At 35.1% G+C, this 15,000-nt stretch overlaps 1 protein-coding gene across 1 annotated transcript in view; it reads right to left on the bottom strand.

Moving 5' to 3' along the window:
- Positions 1 to 2,802: 2,802 nt before the first annotated feature.
- Positions 2,803 to 15,000, bottom strand: part of LOC145668302 (serine beta-lactamase-like protein LACTB, mitochondrial) — a 48,923-nt gene continuing 36,725 nt past the window's right edge. Inside the window, exons 4-5 of the mRNA XM_081736029.1 lie at positions 8,542 to 8,707; positions 2,803 to 4,753 (exon numbers count right to left, since the gene is read on the bottom strand). Coding sequence (XP_081592155.1) covers positions 4,156 to 4,753; positions 8,542 to 8,707 — 764 coding nt within the window. The 3' untranslated portion in view covers positions 2,803 to 4,155. The remainder of the gene's footprint in view (positions 4,754 to 8,541; positions 8,708 to 15,000) is intronic.

Genomic DNA, 15,000 nt, shown 5'->3' with positions numbered 1-15,000 from the left:
ACGTTGAAAAACTACACTTTGTCGCCCATTTTTCAATATGGCGGACAGACCCGTCACCGGATATTTCCGGACTTTTAGATGTTGTTGTATACACCTTCCCAAAGGCAAGTACAAAATTGCAGCTTGTTATGATTTTTTTCCGGGTTTAGCCCCCCCTTTTTTGTCTAATTTGACTGGACTTTAAAACATTTATCTGTGATTTATAAACAAAATCGCCTGATTCGTTGAGAACATTATCCGGGAAAATACTCTCTCTCAAGAGTATATTATTCGTTATGGATTTTTTTTAAAGAAAAAGAGTTAGTTATACCCTATGTCATATTGTCAGGGTATTAGTGAGTCATTTTACTTTAAGTGAATCCCAAAGTAAAGTCCGGGTAGGAAAATTTTTGTCCACGAGCTTCCACGTCGAAAATGGCCTGAAACAAGGAGATGCGTTGTCGCCATTATTATTTAATTTTGTGCTGGAATACGCCATAAGGAAAATCAAAGATAGCAACCAGGGCCTAGAGTTGAACGGCATTCACCAGGTTATGGCATATGCTGATGATGTAAATTTAATAGGAGATGATAGGAGAACAGTAGAAATAAATGCAGAGATATTATTAAACGCTTGCAGGGACATGGGTTTAGAAGTAAATGCAGAGAAAACTAAATACATGGAAGTGCGTCGGGACCGTAATACGGCAAATTGTGGAGGCGTTAAAATATTAAATAATACTTTTGATAAAGTGGATACTTTCAAATATTTAGGATCAATATTAACAAACGAAAATCATATTCACGAAGAAATTAAATGTCGACTAAAAGCAGGGAATTCGTGTTACTATTCGGTTCAAAATCTCTTGTCGTCGCGAATTCTGTCGAGGAATTTGAAGCTTAAAATATATAAAACGATAATCATGCCTGTTGTTCTGTATGGTTGCGAAACATGGTCGCTTACTCTGAGGGAAGAACATAGACTGAAAGTATTTGAGAACAAGATCCTGAGAAGAATATTCGGACCCAAGAGGAACGAGAATGGGGAATGGCGGAAGCTTCATAACGAGGAACTACATAGTTTATACGGTTTACCCAACATTGTTAGGGTCGTCAAGTCTAGGAGGCTTAGGTGGGCAGGTCATGTAGCTAGAATGGAAGAAAGTAGAAACGCTTTCAAAGTCTTGACTGGTAGACCCATAGGAAAACGGCCATTAGGAAGACCTAGGCGCAGATGGGAGGATAATATTAAGATGGATCTCGCAGAGATAGGAATACAAAGTAGAAACTGGATCCAATTAGCTAAGGATAGAAGTCAGTGGAGAGCTTTTGTGAACGCGGCACTGAACCTCCGGGTTCCATAGGCCATAGTGTTAGTTAGTTAGTTATCAGTGAGTCATTTACAAGTAGTATGCGCGTAAAAGAGTATGTGTGTTAGGAAATGACAACAATCTGTTCCGTGCTTTCCATCGTGTACACTACTGACACGTCATAACCCTCATGAGGGGAAGTTCTGTGGAAAGACTACCACGCCAATTATAGCCCTACAATTGAACACACTCCAAATAAATTTATTGTACAATAGGAGTTTGCAGGAATGAGAAAAAGGAAGATATTTAATATTTCGAATTTACATATAACAAATACATATATAGTTTTACATAAATCGTGGGACAAACTTGATGGCGCGTGGTCTAAAGAGTGAAACGAAGGTCGTGACTACGCAGACACAATATAGTGCGAGCAGGTGGCAGATAGACTGACATACAAAGAGGCGGCAACACCGCAGTCCTTTCATTTGTTATAAGTGCTTAAAGTTTAAAAGGAACTCGGAGCACCGACTTCAAACACCATAACGTTTACCTCATGCTTTAGTAACGTAAGATATTTTTAATTGGAAACTGGGGCAGTTTCATAAAACACACACACAAACACACAAAAGTCTATTACAATTCCCGATAGGAGTTTATGTGCTTCATGTTAAGCTGTAGGTCTTAGTCTCATATAGCCACTACGCTGAAAGGAACGCTAAACTCAAATCCAACCAACAAAGTATCTTACACAAATCTTTGTTGCCTTTTAATTGTATTTGAATGAATACTTAGCATATCTTAACAGTCCCACATCCTATTTATACATTCAAAAGATCTTTGCAGACATATCGAAATGTCAACCACTTGGAGTTCTACTTTCATTAGTCCACAGCAACTTATGTTTCTGACATCAGGATATCACGATCGATCAAAACTGCGATATGATTAAGACGATGATGACAGACGAAGATTAAGATATTAAAGCCAAATTATTCATAAACATACGGTTTCGTGCTGGTTAGATAGGAGAAAAAAACGTAGTATTTTCTCTCTGAATACTGTTACATCGTTGGCTTGCGTTGTTAATAGCGTATGAGAAATAATTTCCTCTAATTAAATTTTTTCTCACTAACTTAAAAACAATAAAGGTATCCAGAACTATTATTGTTGTTGTTATTATTTGGTTATTAAGAAAGCAGAAATTGTTTTACGGGAGAAATAAAAATGTTAAAACTTACAGGGAAAATGTAAAACCTGGCAACCTTGGTGTTCGCTGGCAACGTCTTGGCATGGCAGACACACCAACATGCAGTCTATACACACATTCTGTGGTGCGAATTTAGGTAGAATCGGACGATGTTCGATTCTAACTAAATTCGATATAGGATGTTCTTAAATATGTTCCACCAGTATATATGATCAAACATTGACGTTGACTCCTTTATCCTCCATCGATTCAACCCATAACAATAGGAATAATTGTAAAGCATCAAAGAAAGTGCACGGCAAATTTCTTTAAAGTTATATTTATTTAAAATATTTCATTGTTCAATAATAAAATATTCGATGTGAATCACTACATTTCACTCCTTAGGACAAATAAAGTGCATAAAACTGTATGCAATTCTATTGTAAGGAATAAATTTAATTTCAAAACCAACAAACATAAATATCATAACAATCAATAGTAAAATATTCGAATTCAAATTATTACAAAGCACAAAACATCTTCTGAGCAACCGAATTAGGCACTTTATAATTAACAATAAAATTATTAAAAAAATGGAAGCTGCTTCAATATGGTGACATAAAACATACAAAATATAGTAAAACTACCAATATTGTTACTTGTAAAACTTAAACAGTTGCCTGTTGAAAAACTCTAATCAACATAAGTTTAACTGTATAAACAAATATGTCATACGGAACACAGTACACTTTTTTTTTTTTTTTTTTTTAATTATGAAGTCTGCAATATTACTGCTAATAAAAACATTTAATATTAAAGGTTTCTTCGCAATCATACATATCGATCTCGAACATTCATATTAAATTTCTGTAAAATACGTCTTAAAATATAGAGATTCTCCATTTTAACCTTTGTAATATTTAAACACAACAGAGCATTGTGTTTCAGTCATACACAGATATGAGGAATGAATAATACAAAATTAAAGCTTTAAGTATGTTTGGTCAGTCACATGTACAAGTTAACTGTACTTTTAAATTACTACAAAACAAAAATACTTTTTAATGAAAGATTTTTATACTAAATAAAATATTTGATGAAAAATGCAAATTTGCATTTTTATTTGCACACTTGATTGCATGACACAATGTTTTCCCTCCTGAATACGTATTGGAGTTTTGATAGTGACCTGTCACTAATTATCTTGCCGATATGATTAGAAAGGAAGAAAGGAGAAAACAGAAGGCTATTTGTAATGAATGAAATGAAATGAGAAAAAAAAAAAAAAAACCCTACTTCCATGCCATTTTTAAAGAAATGCATTACCCTACACTCATTGCTTCTATATTACTAACAAATAAATAATAAAATATCCGATTTCTACAGTAAAATGACTCTGAAAACCAGAACAGACCTCTGAAGTACAATCCACAATTCATCATGTATATCAAATATTCAACATTTACATAATTACCCATTTATGTTACCGATAAAACTTGACAACTAGAAATAATAGATAGAAATTGCATTATACTAAGTTAGCTACTCACAACTTCATGTTTCATTTCCGAACAGGAAATAAAAACGTAATTGAACAGGAACATCCGCACTTTTGATTCTTCTCTTACACTAGACAAACGGTGCATTTGTTTTTTGGATTGGATTTGAATACTTTTAGAGACTTGAGGTTTCAGTTAATTTGGAAAACTCCTTAGCTATCTTAAAAGCTGTCGAGCTTAAACCAACATCGTTTATATTACAAATAATAGCAACTACGACGCCTTTTGGTGGATGTTCTATTCCCTGCGAATTCTTCGGAGGTAGTATAAGGAGTACACTGCTTGCACCCATAGCACCTCCTGTATGAGCTACGTGGAACGGTTGATCTGCGCCCACTCCATAGGGCATTCTACGTGGAACCACCACCCAACCCTTTCCGTATCCATCATCAATGCCAGTGTTCAGTTTTTTCGTTTTTGGCGTTTTTGTCCACAACTCCTTCATTGTCTCTGACTTCAAATAACCAGGTTTGTGTGTATCTTGGCTTTCCACTTGCTTTCTGGCGCCTGAGTTTTGTTTCTCTACGTAATCTCCCTCCTCCACAACGGGTATATGCTCATCGCTGTTCACATACTGGTAGCTGTACAGCATTGCATTTCCGAACTTCAACAAGTCACCAACTGTTGATAAGAATCCACCACCAGCCCACTTATAAGAATTGTCGACATAAGGAGCATTTACGATTTTTCCTCTTTTATCCTTAAGATAATACCTAAAATTAAATATAAACACATGCTGGAAACTCTCTGATTACCTGATTACATTATCAACATAAGAAAAATGGTAATTATGAGTAACTAATATATCTAAGAACATGGTTTCATACTCCCCATTCACATAATTCAAATCATTTTACTTATTTCTCAAGTGATCATTTAAATTAATGTCAATGGTAGTATAGGCCTAGTATACAAACGATTTCTGTAAGATACTTAACTAACTATGATGGTATTGAGCTAGATATATGAAATTTTGCACGCAGAACTTATAATGTTTGCCTTACTGGTATTTTGGTACAGGGAAACGAATTCGAAATGGACTAAAAGTAATATCTCAATAGAACTAGAATACTAAAGCGTGAATAATTTATCTACAGTTTATAATTGACACACATGTTTATGATGAAAGTTTTCTATGGGGATAAATGCCTGTCCTATAAAGTGTTAACAATGCTGATATCTCCGATCGTGCTAAATGTAGATTATCAGTATTTTTGCAGTATTTTTCATCCCTGAATATTGAAATTTCCTCCGGGGAAAGACTAAAATAATCACTGAGTGCTAACACTTGGAATCATTACTGATTGTTCTTCAAGCACTAAGGACAAGCCGAAGGGTATTACTCATATATTGATGATAACATGATTGAAAAAGTGAGATGTCTATTTTCTTGGATAAACAACCACTCAACAGTTTCGATCAAAATTTATGATCAACTGTGCATGTTCTCAGTTTTTGCCCGGTGAGTTCTTACAAGTTCCTTGACTTAATTTCAGGATAAAAGTGTCCTTCATTGATCCTTCACACCACACGTTTGCGAGTGTCATAATAAATTAACTTTTTTAAAGACGGGTTACGAAGGGTCAATGCTGCGTGCACCACTTTCGAAGTGAAGTGACGAGCATAAGCATGGATAGAAAGCACTTCACATTACCCTTCCTAAAAACGGCGAATACAAGGAAGGGATTGTTCTTTGTGTTTTGGAATTGGGATGAGGTATTTCTGACAAGTCTCCTAAAATTTGGATACAATATTACTCACCGAAACCAAGGGATTGTTTTTTGTGTTTTGGAATTGGGAAGAGATATTTCTCACAAGTCTCCTAAAATTTGGATACAATATTACTGAAGATTAGCACCGAAACCATAAGTGTTAATACTCCCAGTTACCACATTCACATTATTAGCCAGACTTGCCACCTTTACACTTCTTTCTCTTGGTCGTTGATGTGAGGCTTTTTTACCTTTGGAAGAGTCACTTCTAAAAGAGTGATTTTAAAATCAAAATCAGGATTTCTACAAGGAACAGCGGAAAGTGGTATGTTGTCGGGAGAAATAAGCAGCTCTATATGGTATTACGTAACATTTTTAGGTAAGTTTCACGAACCTAGCTCAATTTCTTCACTAGTGATACAGGATTGATGATTCAAACATGTAAAGGGTGGAACATAGGTCCCCGTACCTCTAGATAGTATTTAACTTACCACCTAGTGATCTAATGGATCTGTGTGAGCTCTGTTATTGTCTCTGCACAATTAGTTACGTTGCCAAGTCCTTCGTGACGTTTTACGTAACATCTCTAGTGTTATAGTTGGGAACAGCTGTCACAAATTCTCTTTGATTGATAGTGATCGTTGGTCGTTTGATTGATAGTGATTAGCAGCTACGTTCTCTTTGATGTATTCCCACGGGCTGTTGTTCGCTATGACCAAGTCGAGATTTCATAGAAACCGTGGTACTGTTCGAGATCTACAGTCAACCCGTCCTTTCAGAGATGATGATGTTCAGGGACTCACGCTCGAACACTCACCACTAAAAATGGCATGTTTTCGAAGGAAGGATGAAAACTGCTTCAGCGATAAAGCATATGCTACACACCATTCTGCGTATCATCATTATTAAGTTCACTGACGGGTTTAAGCCATTCTTCTTGTGGCAACGCAGTGTTGAACGTAATAGTTATATCCGTTTGTTGTCGATTCACGAAGTGACCACTCAATGGATTCGGTAACGAGAACATATGTGTTAAATTTCGTGACCGTTCGACCACTTTGGATTGCCTTTGACATTACAAACGCTCATTATTCCCAATCTAAACTATTGGTTTCCTTAAAGTGACCATTCAAATCTATGTTCGAACTATGCCATAATTTGTTCTATCGTCTCCTCTTTATACAGTTTTTCGTTGACCAAAACACTTACAACCGAATGCTCTTCAATCGAATTCTGCAATATTGTCCAATATTCTGCTTTCGTGACATTAAACTGTTTATTTCTTACCTATCATTGTTAGTAGTACCAACTGTTATTTAATTGTCCATCTGTAACTTATAGAGAAAAATTAAATGTTTTAAATGAAGTAGTTATGAGTAGTGTAAGTTACATAATCAAAATAAATACATAAAAGTAATATCTAGGGCTACGATAATTTAGAACTCAACCTTATACAAGCTTATATACAAGGTTCCTAAATTTCTTCCTACACACCAAATTACGCCAAAATAATTAGTGTTACTCACTTCACTTATAGTTCTCATTGTTTCTGTTGGACGGTACCCTTAACAATTTTATCTGTCGCTATTATATTTTATATATATATATATATATATATATATATATCATCAGGGAGGATGATACTGCATATATATCAGGGATGCAAATAAGCAACAGAATTTTACTAGGCCGAGAGAAAAAGCAACTTACCCACATCCCACAATAGAAATCATTTACATACCTTCGGTACGATATTTAAGTACTCGCCCGCACTGATGCAAGCGAGTGGTTATTTACATCCCTAATATATATATATATATATATATATATATATATATATATATATATATATATATATATACAGTGGCGGATCCAGGATATGTTCAAGAGAGGATCTAACCATAATTTGCCGCTTTATCCAATGTAAAGCAGGATTGAAGCCCATTTTATCCGGTGTATACCTGAGCGTCAAGGGGAACTATATCCTCCCTTGGATCTGCCACTATATATATATATATATATATAGAATTGAAGCATAATTTAAAAAAAAAAATGTGGTCTAAGCGAATGAACATCGACTTTAAAGTGAGAGAGTGTATGGCTATTCAGAAAGTGGGCTGGATCTCATAGTGAAACGGTGCAAAACAGTGGTTTTCAATATTTTAATACTCGCGGACCGGGAAACACTGGAAATATATATATAGACATATTGGAGAAGGTTTGTCAACGATTACCTTAGCTGCAGCGATTTCGAGTTATCTATGTAACGAAATCGATAGTCCCAGTCATATTAATTGGAATAATTCTCCTCATGTGGAAAGTATCTCTCTTCCAGCAAGACGATTGGATGAGAAAGAACAAAATCCAAATAGATCGTAAATGTGAACTTTGAAACGGTTACATAAATAGAACCATTTCCAATGGTTTGGTTGGGAGTTCAAACATTTCTTCTCAGCACGGTCTACAACATAAGTTTGATGTAAGGTTCGAATCACGTGGGTTTCAATAGAGGGTCGATCCAGGCAGAAATAAGGAATGCTACAACAAAGTCCTGTTTGTACATCAATGGTAATGAATCTAATTTCCAATATCGACCAGAATATATTTGTTCTCAAGGGAACGATTACTGTCAGTGAGAAATTAAAATTACTGATCAACATTTTCTCAGCTAATCATTTCTTATTAATTTTTTACTAAAACTGTGAAAGTCGACTTAGACTGACCTAAAGTGCAATTGCGTTTTTATCTACTTATACTAGAAAACAACCAAACACAATCACAAACACTACCTTGAACGATTGTAAATTATCGGGTTATTTTCGTCCAAGTATGTATTTTTCATCCCCATTAACTGAAAGAATTCTTTCATTAGTTTTGGAAACTCTCTCTTTGTTACTGCCTCAATAACTGCACTAACAAGCGTCCATCCGTGAGTGGTGTATAAATACCTGGTACCTGGAAATAGAAACAGAAGTTTTACATTCACGTGCTGAATTAACAGAACATCGTCAATAGGACGCATTGCGAAAATTTGTGCTGTTTTCCTCCTAAGCTCTGTGCTACGCGGATATTCTGTAAATTTTTAATGACATAAATGTTTCGTACTCCAAGTGTGTTAATTTTTAAAGAGGTATGATTGCATCATTTTTAACTTAGTCAATTTATATCTATGAAATATAAAAGAAAAAAATCAAGGCACAGCTGCATAGGGAAAAAGACTTAAAATTAACACTTTTTTATTGTCAGATTCGTTATGATGATAGAATTATTTTATAATAGCTAAAACTATCGTTCACTATAGAAATCTTTACATTTCCATAATGCTAATAATTAGGTTTTAGCGCAGAAATTTGCTATTCTTGAATGTCGGTATATTTCACTTTATAAAATTACTTTTCATTATTCTTGTCTTAAAAAGCAAGTTTTTTCTTCAGAGCTAAATAACATCTGGGTTGAAAAGTATGAAGACTGAAATCAAGTATATAAAAAGGAAATTAGAACATTTTGAAACTGAAATGGCGACAAGCTAGATATTTCATTATTATTATTATTATTATTATTATTAATAATAATAATAATAATAATAATAATAATAATAATAATAATAATAATAATAATAAGTAATGGTAATTCACACGAAATGAATGAGAAATACCATACTTTAAACTCTATCTATATACAACTATTTTTGTAGTCACCAGCAAAAGTGTATATTCACCTCACTCTGCGTGCTTATTTATTAATAGGTCAACAGGTACGAAACGGACGGACCATTCTGATTAGAGTTTTCAGTGACTTATAAGTAATCAGGGTTGGCAAAAACCATGGTTTGTATTGAAAAAAACCAAAAAACCTGGTTTTTTGGGTTTAAACCCTTTTTTTTTTTTTTTTTTTGGTTTAAATAATATGCTCTATGTATTTATATCACATCTGGACAGAAACAAGTTTGTTTCGCCTTGGTGTTATTATGCAACAATCGGGTTATGCTGGAAACGTTCATATAAGCTTAAAACGGAATCCAAACCGCTTCTCGGCTTACATTCGAGAGAAATTGTTCTCCATTTGAACACGAAGCTCGGACTAATTAGCTACAAATGCGACACGTCTGCCGACTCACTCACGTAGCACTCCTGATGAAAAGACGTTGTACTAATCTTTAAATACTAGTTAATATAATAAGAGTCATTCCAAGACAAAAAGATTAACAATTGTACAAGTGAAACCATTATACAGAATTACATATAGACAATTTCAAAATACTGCAGAGTACAGAAGAACTAATTTAGTCCAAGTTAGTTCACTACGACTTTTATTTGTCCAAGTTAAAGAAATACGACGACTTAATTTGCATATCAGTAAGAAAAGTGAATAAAGTTACGAAATTATTTGAGTCCACTTTGGCTCTGACCCATTTATACATACCAAAGATACTTTTGATTTCAATAAATGCCTCTCGTGGGGTTTGTATGACCCCATCCAAAAGAAAGTACGACAATTCGATGTATTTTACCAATAGTAAACATTATTAAAAATGAAACAAAATTTAGAATTTTCCTTTGATTGCAATTGCATAACAATAATAACAAACTATAAAAAAAATCACAAAAGAAACATTCATAAACTTTATATATATATATATAAAATATATATAAAGTTTATGAATGTATATATATATTTCACTTTATATATATATTGTAATATCCCATGTGAAGTTGTTTAAAAACAAATACATGCATCAAGTGTTTATAAACAACACCACGTGCTTCATCACGAGGAACTTCCACCAGGGGGACCTGCAATCACCTGCAGACGACATTTAGTCCCTCCCACGGAGCAGAAGACGAAATCGAAGCAGAAGCGCCACCGCCACCTAAGGGACGCTATAAATTGGGCAGAAGAATCCAACTCAGTACCAGTTTTCTGGTGACCCTCCTACTTCCCTGGGGAAGGGACAGGGCAAGAGCACCACCGACATAAGATTTTCACGTTTTTTTACTAGTATACAGATTAATAAACAATCGATTAAAGTATCTGTATGTCTCAACCTCTTGGGGGTTAGGCAATTACCCCCTACTGCCCCCCATAAATGATGCCCCTGGCAATAACTGTAATAGTTTCCCATCCTATTGTTGTCTAAAGTACAATACATCCCCTTTTGCAGAGGTCCGGTTAATTCGTACATTGTCCACAGATATAGGCACGAAGCGTCAACAGTTTTTACATAACAACAGTGGTAACCATAATATCTCTTGATATTAATATTTTATGGAATAGTTTACATTTTGTTACCATACCGTCATTTGGTAACTTCACGCGTCGTATCGAAGAGGCCCCCGACATTTGATCATTGACTACTCGGAGTGAAATTCTCATTTGGAACCAAAACTTTAAGCCAAAAATTAAACTTTTATATCAATTTGAATTGACTGGGTTCCGGTTAACCCCCTATTATGTTTAGTTAAGTGGTAATTTGTGACAGTTTCACACCATCAAAAGAATCTTTCACTTCACCGCCCCCGTAGAAGTCCGTGCTGGATCCGCCACTGGAATCAATAGACACTTTTCCTATTCTTTTTGTCTCATTTGGTTGTATAGGGGCTCCCTCAAACAAATAAAGAAGCGGTAATATTACAATCAAGGGGCGCTATATATTAAGAATTTCTTTAATTACCTACCCCTAACCACACAGAGCCATCTTCAGTAGAATAAAAAATGCTACGTGATATTCCAATCATGAAGGGGGAGAGGATGCTGTAAATATATTTCTTATTCATTTTGTCTGTCCTGCTTATCGGAAATTACTTTCTGTTGAGAGGGTACTGAAATGAGAGGGGCAAAATAAAACGTCGTGCCCCATCCTATATGGTTGCTCAAATTATTACTAAAGAAAGCACTTTAAACTAAGATTTCTAAGGTTACTACGTTATGTAAGGATGGCATATTCAGTATTATTATTATTATTATAAGAATGTCTTTGGAACACCGAAACTGTGAGACGAACCATGGTATGTAGAGGTTTAAGATGGGTGGTCATAGGATTTTTCTCTGTCTGATTCTCTAACGTAAATATTATATGCTGAAGGTAAGAAGCATCATCATTCTAAAATAGGCTGATTTTACGTAGAATATCAGGTACTTCAGTTCTCCTCCTTCGGGCTACTTACCTCATGTGCTAAATTCAAAACAATTTCAATTCAAGACAAATACACTGTAAAACTTTTCCGTAATTAAACATTAGGGAAAATTAAACATTTAACAGGGAAATCTGTTATCAAAATATCCAAACAAGTAGATAGAAGACTATTTAAAGATAAACATTGTGAAACTTTATAAAATTCTCTAAATGAGAATTAACATTTACTGGAAAACATTCGTTATGCACCAGCGAGCATATAGTGAGCAGTGACACAGGGGAAATAATTACTAAACTGTTTGCAAACAAAATTAAGGATACTAATGCAAGTGCGGCAACACTCTTTTTGGTATCGTCATGACTTTTACACATATGTTACAATTTGATTCTTTCCCAAATAAAAATATAAATAAAATAACCATAGTAATAAAAATGACAATTGCACTTCTATGGGGTTCGAACCAACTACCTCCGGCATTCAGACACGTTGCTTTAACTAACTGAGCTATTTGTTTTCTTACGTGAACTGAACCTGTTCTATGGTAAAGACGATTTTTCATTACGATCGTGCTACCAATTCGTCCTTTTCCATAAGTAGTTTCCACTATTTGCTCTATCTATACGTTAATACTTGGCATAGATTCATATATTTGGAGTTTGCAGATAATGCACGTAATAATACATATTAGAAATGTTTCGTTAAAAGTTTCGTTTGTAGATTTAATCCACATTTCTCTCAATGACATAGATGTCGCTGCTTCGTGTTGAACTGCAGAATTCCCTTGCGTTCTTGAAAATTTCCCACTTTAGTAGAGTTGGTAATTTTTGTGATTTCGGTCGATTTAAGGTCCTTCAATAGGTACTCACGCATCTGGAGAATTTTGTTGATGGACGAATGCGCCACGTAGTGGCACTTCGTGTAACTCACACAAATACAGCAAACACAGCAACGGTGCAGGTCAAAACTCATCCGGCCTTACCCCCTGGAGTCACAGATCTTGTCCCTGTGCAGAGAATGGTGGTAAAACAAAAATTCTTGTCCATTATAAACCCTCTGTTCGATGTGTAGCCTCTCTGTCTGTAAACATCGTTCTCTTGCGATGATTTACACTACAAATCAGATGTTATTGGCTCTATATGTAACACGGGTCATAGGAAAATTTTCAATGCATATAGACTTATTCAATATAAAAACTAATAGCAAAACGCTCATCTTTCAACGTAAATCACATTACACAGAGTTATACCTACGTATATGTGCAATTCTTATGTAAAAATGACTAGAATAGCAAAGGACCGAAGCACATGAAAGGCTCCAGCCAGTGGCGTAGCCAGAAAACTCGTCAAGGGGAGATTCAGAAAGCATTGCTGGAACGCAATTCTTGTATTCATATGAAATAACCAATAGTTTTTACTTTTACTACAGATAAGCTTTCCATTTTATTCTCGTATGAGTCTCCTTCTTCCCACCTATGTTAACTACATAAAATACATTACCCAAAGTTTGTATTATTATTATTATTATTATTATTATTATTCAAGAAAGCGTTGTATGTAATGTCAACCTCCAAATTATCCTTACATACCTTATTCAAAATAGTAGTACCAACTCTGGCGTATTTGGAGGGCTATCGGGCTCCAGTCCCCTCCCCGGCTCGAAAATCGTTAAAATTTGCTGGCACCCATAAGGGAAAATTAAGTGCTTATTGACATATTGTGCATAGCCCTACGTCCCCTAAACAAAATCCTAAATATGCCACTGAAACTTACTCAATATTTCTGATAAAATATCCTATTGTATAAAGTATACTCTTTTACTTTATGAGTTTATTTCGACTTTTTTCGTTGCATCCCTCTTCTAAAATTCACAACGACGCAATTTGAGTCATAATTGCAACCTGTATGTACAAAATTTAACAAAAGTAATAAATAAACTTATCCGTAAAGAAAATAAGTTAAAATACAATAAAACTCTGTTCATTTGGCTATATAAACTCTTCTATGTGAGGGGAAAATCGTTAGTAAAATTACTGTGGCAATAACAATTTCGTACTTTCAGTGTTCTAGAACTAAGCAGATCATAGTGTCTTATCGATACCAAGAAAATTAATATGAGATCCAAGTATACCTAAAGTTGTTCTTTTCTCCAAGATCATGAACCTTAGATTACCCTTTTTCTTTCTTTCCTTTTGTTTTCAAAACGTGACATTTCTAGTAACCAGAAGGAAAAGTACAATCCCAACGTTAGATTTTGTTGTACAAAAATCTTTGGAATAGATCGATCAATTCAAATGCTAGTTCCATCTCGATTTCTCTAAGCGAGGAAAATTACCTAAATTGGTCTAGAATAAAATCTTGCGGTGGCGATGAAGTTCTACTTATTGTCGTGCCGTGGAAAATTAGCACCCGGAACGAGAGTATACGACGGCGCCCTCCGTATATATGAGTGAGGTCGACAGACCAGCCGTGAAGCGCCATGTTTGGCGGGAAGCGTTAGAAAATTTTCAAAAATAAATCCTGCTTTTCATTGGTTTTGAGCCCTTTTTATTATTTTTTTTCTTCCATTTTATATATGTGCACGCGATGCGGACTGGTAGTTCACAGTCTCTGTCCTTGGTTAGCTGCCAGTCCTGATGGGCTTATCCACGACGATGGATTGTTGGAAGTGAAGTGTCCAAGTTCAGCTCGTGATTATACCCCAACAGAAGCGGCTACAAAATTGAAGAAGTTTTACTTACACATAGACTCTCTCACAAAGGAGCTGAAACTGGAAAGTAACCATAATTATTACTATCAAATTCAGGGACAGTTACGAGTGACAGGTAGACAGTGGCAAGGGTGCCGGTTTCTCCGTAAATTTAGGGGGGTATTCAGATGCAGAAGGTATATTTTTTCTATATATGAAGATTTTAATACAAATTGCACTCAAATTTATGCCAAAATATTGTATATTTTACAAATATAATAGGGGACCTACATGAGCTTTGGGGGCCCGGGCCCCCAGGATCGGCGCCTTTGGACAGTAGTGTGACTTTGCTGTTTGGACACCAAAGGGACTATCCATTGAACGTATCCGAAGAGATTATCATTTTTTGAATAAAGTGTTTCCAAAATT

This window comes from Thermobia domestica, chromosome 13 (genome assembly GCF_964235325.1).
Source record: "Thermobia domestica chromosome 13, izTheDome1.hap1.1, whole genome shotgun sequence".
Lineage (NCBI taxonomy): Eukaryota > Metazoa > Arthropoda > Insecta > Zygentoma > Lepismatidae > Thermobia > Thermobia domestica.
The sequence above is the reverse complement of the archived record's forward strand: the minus strand, read 5'-3'. Positions and strand labels throughout refer to the sequence as shown.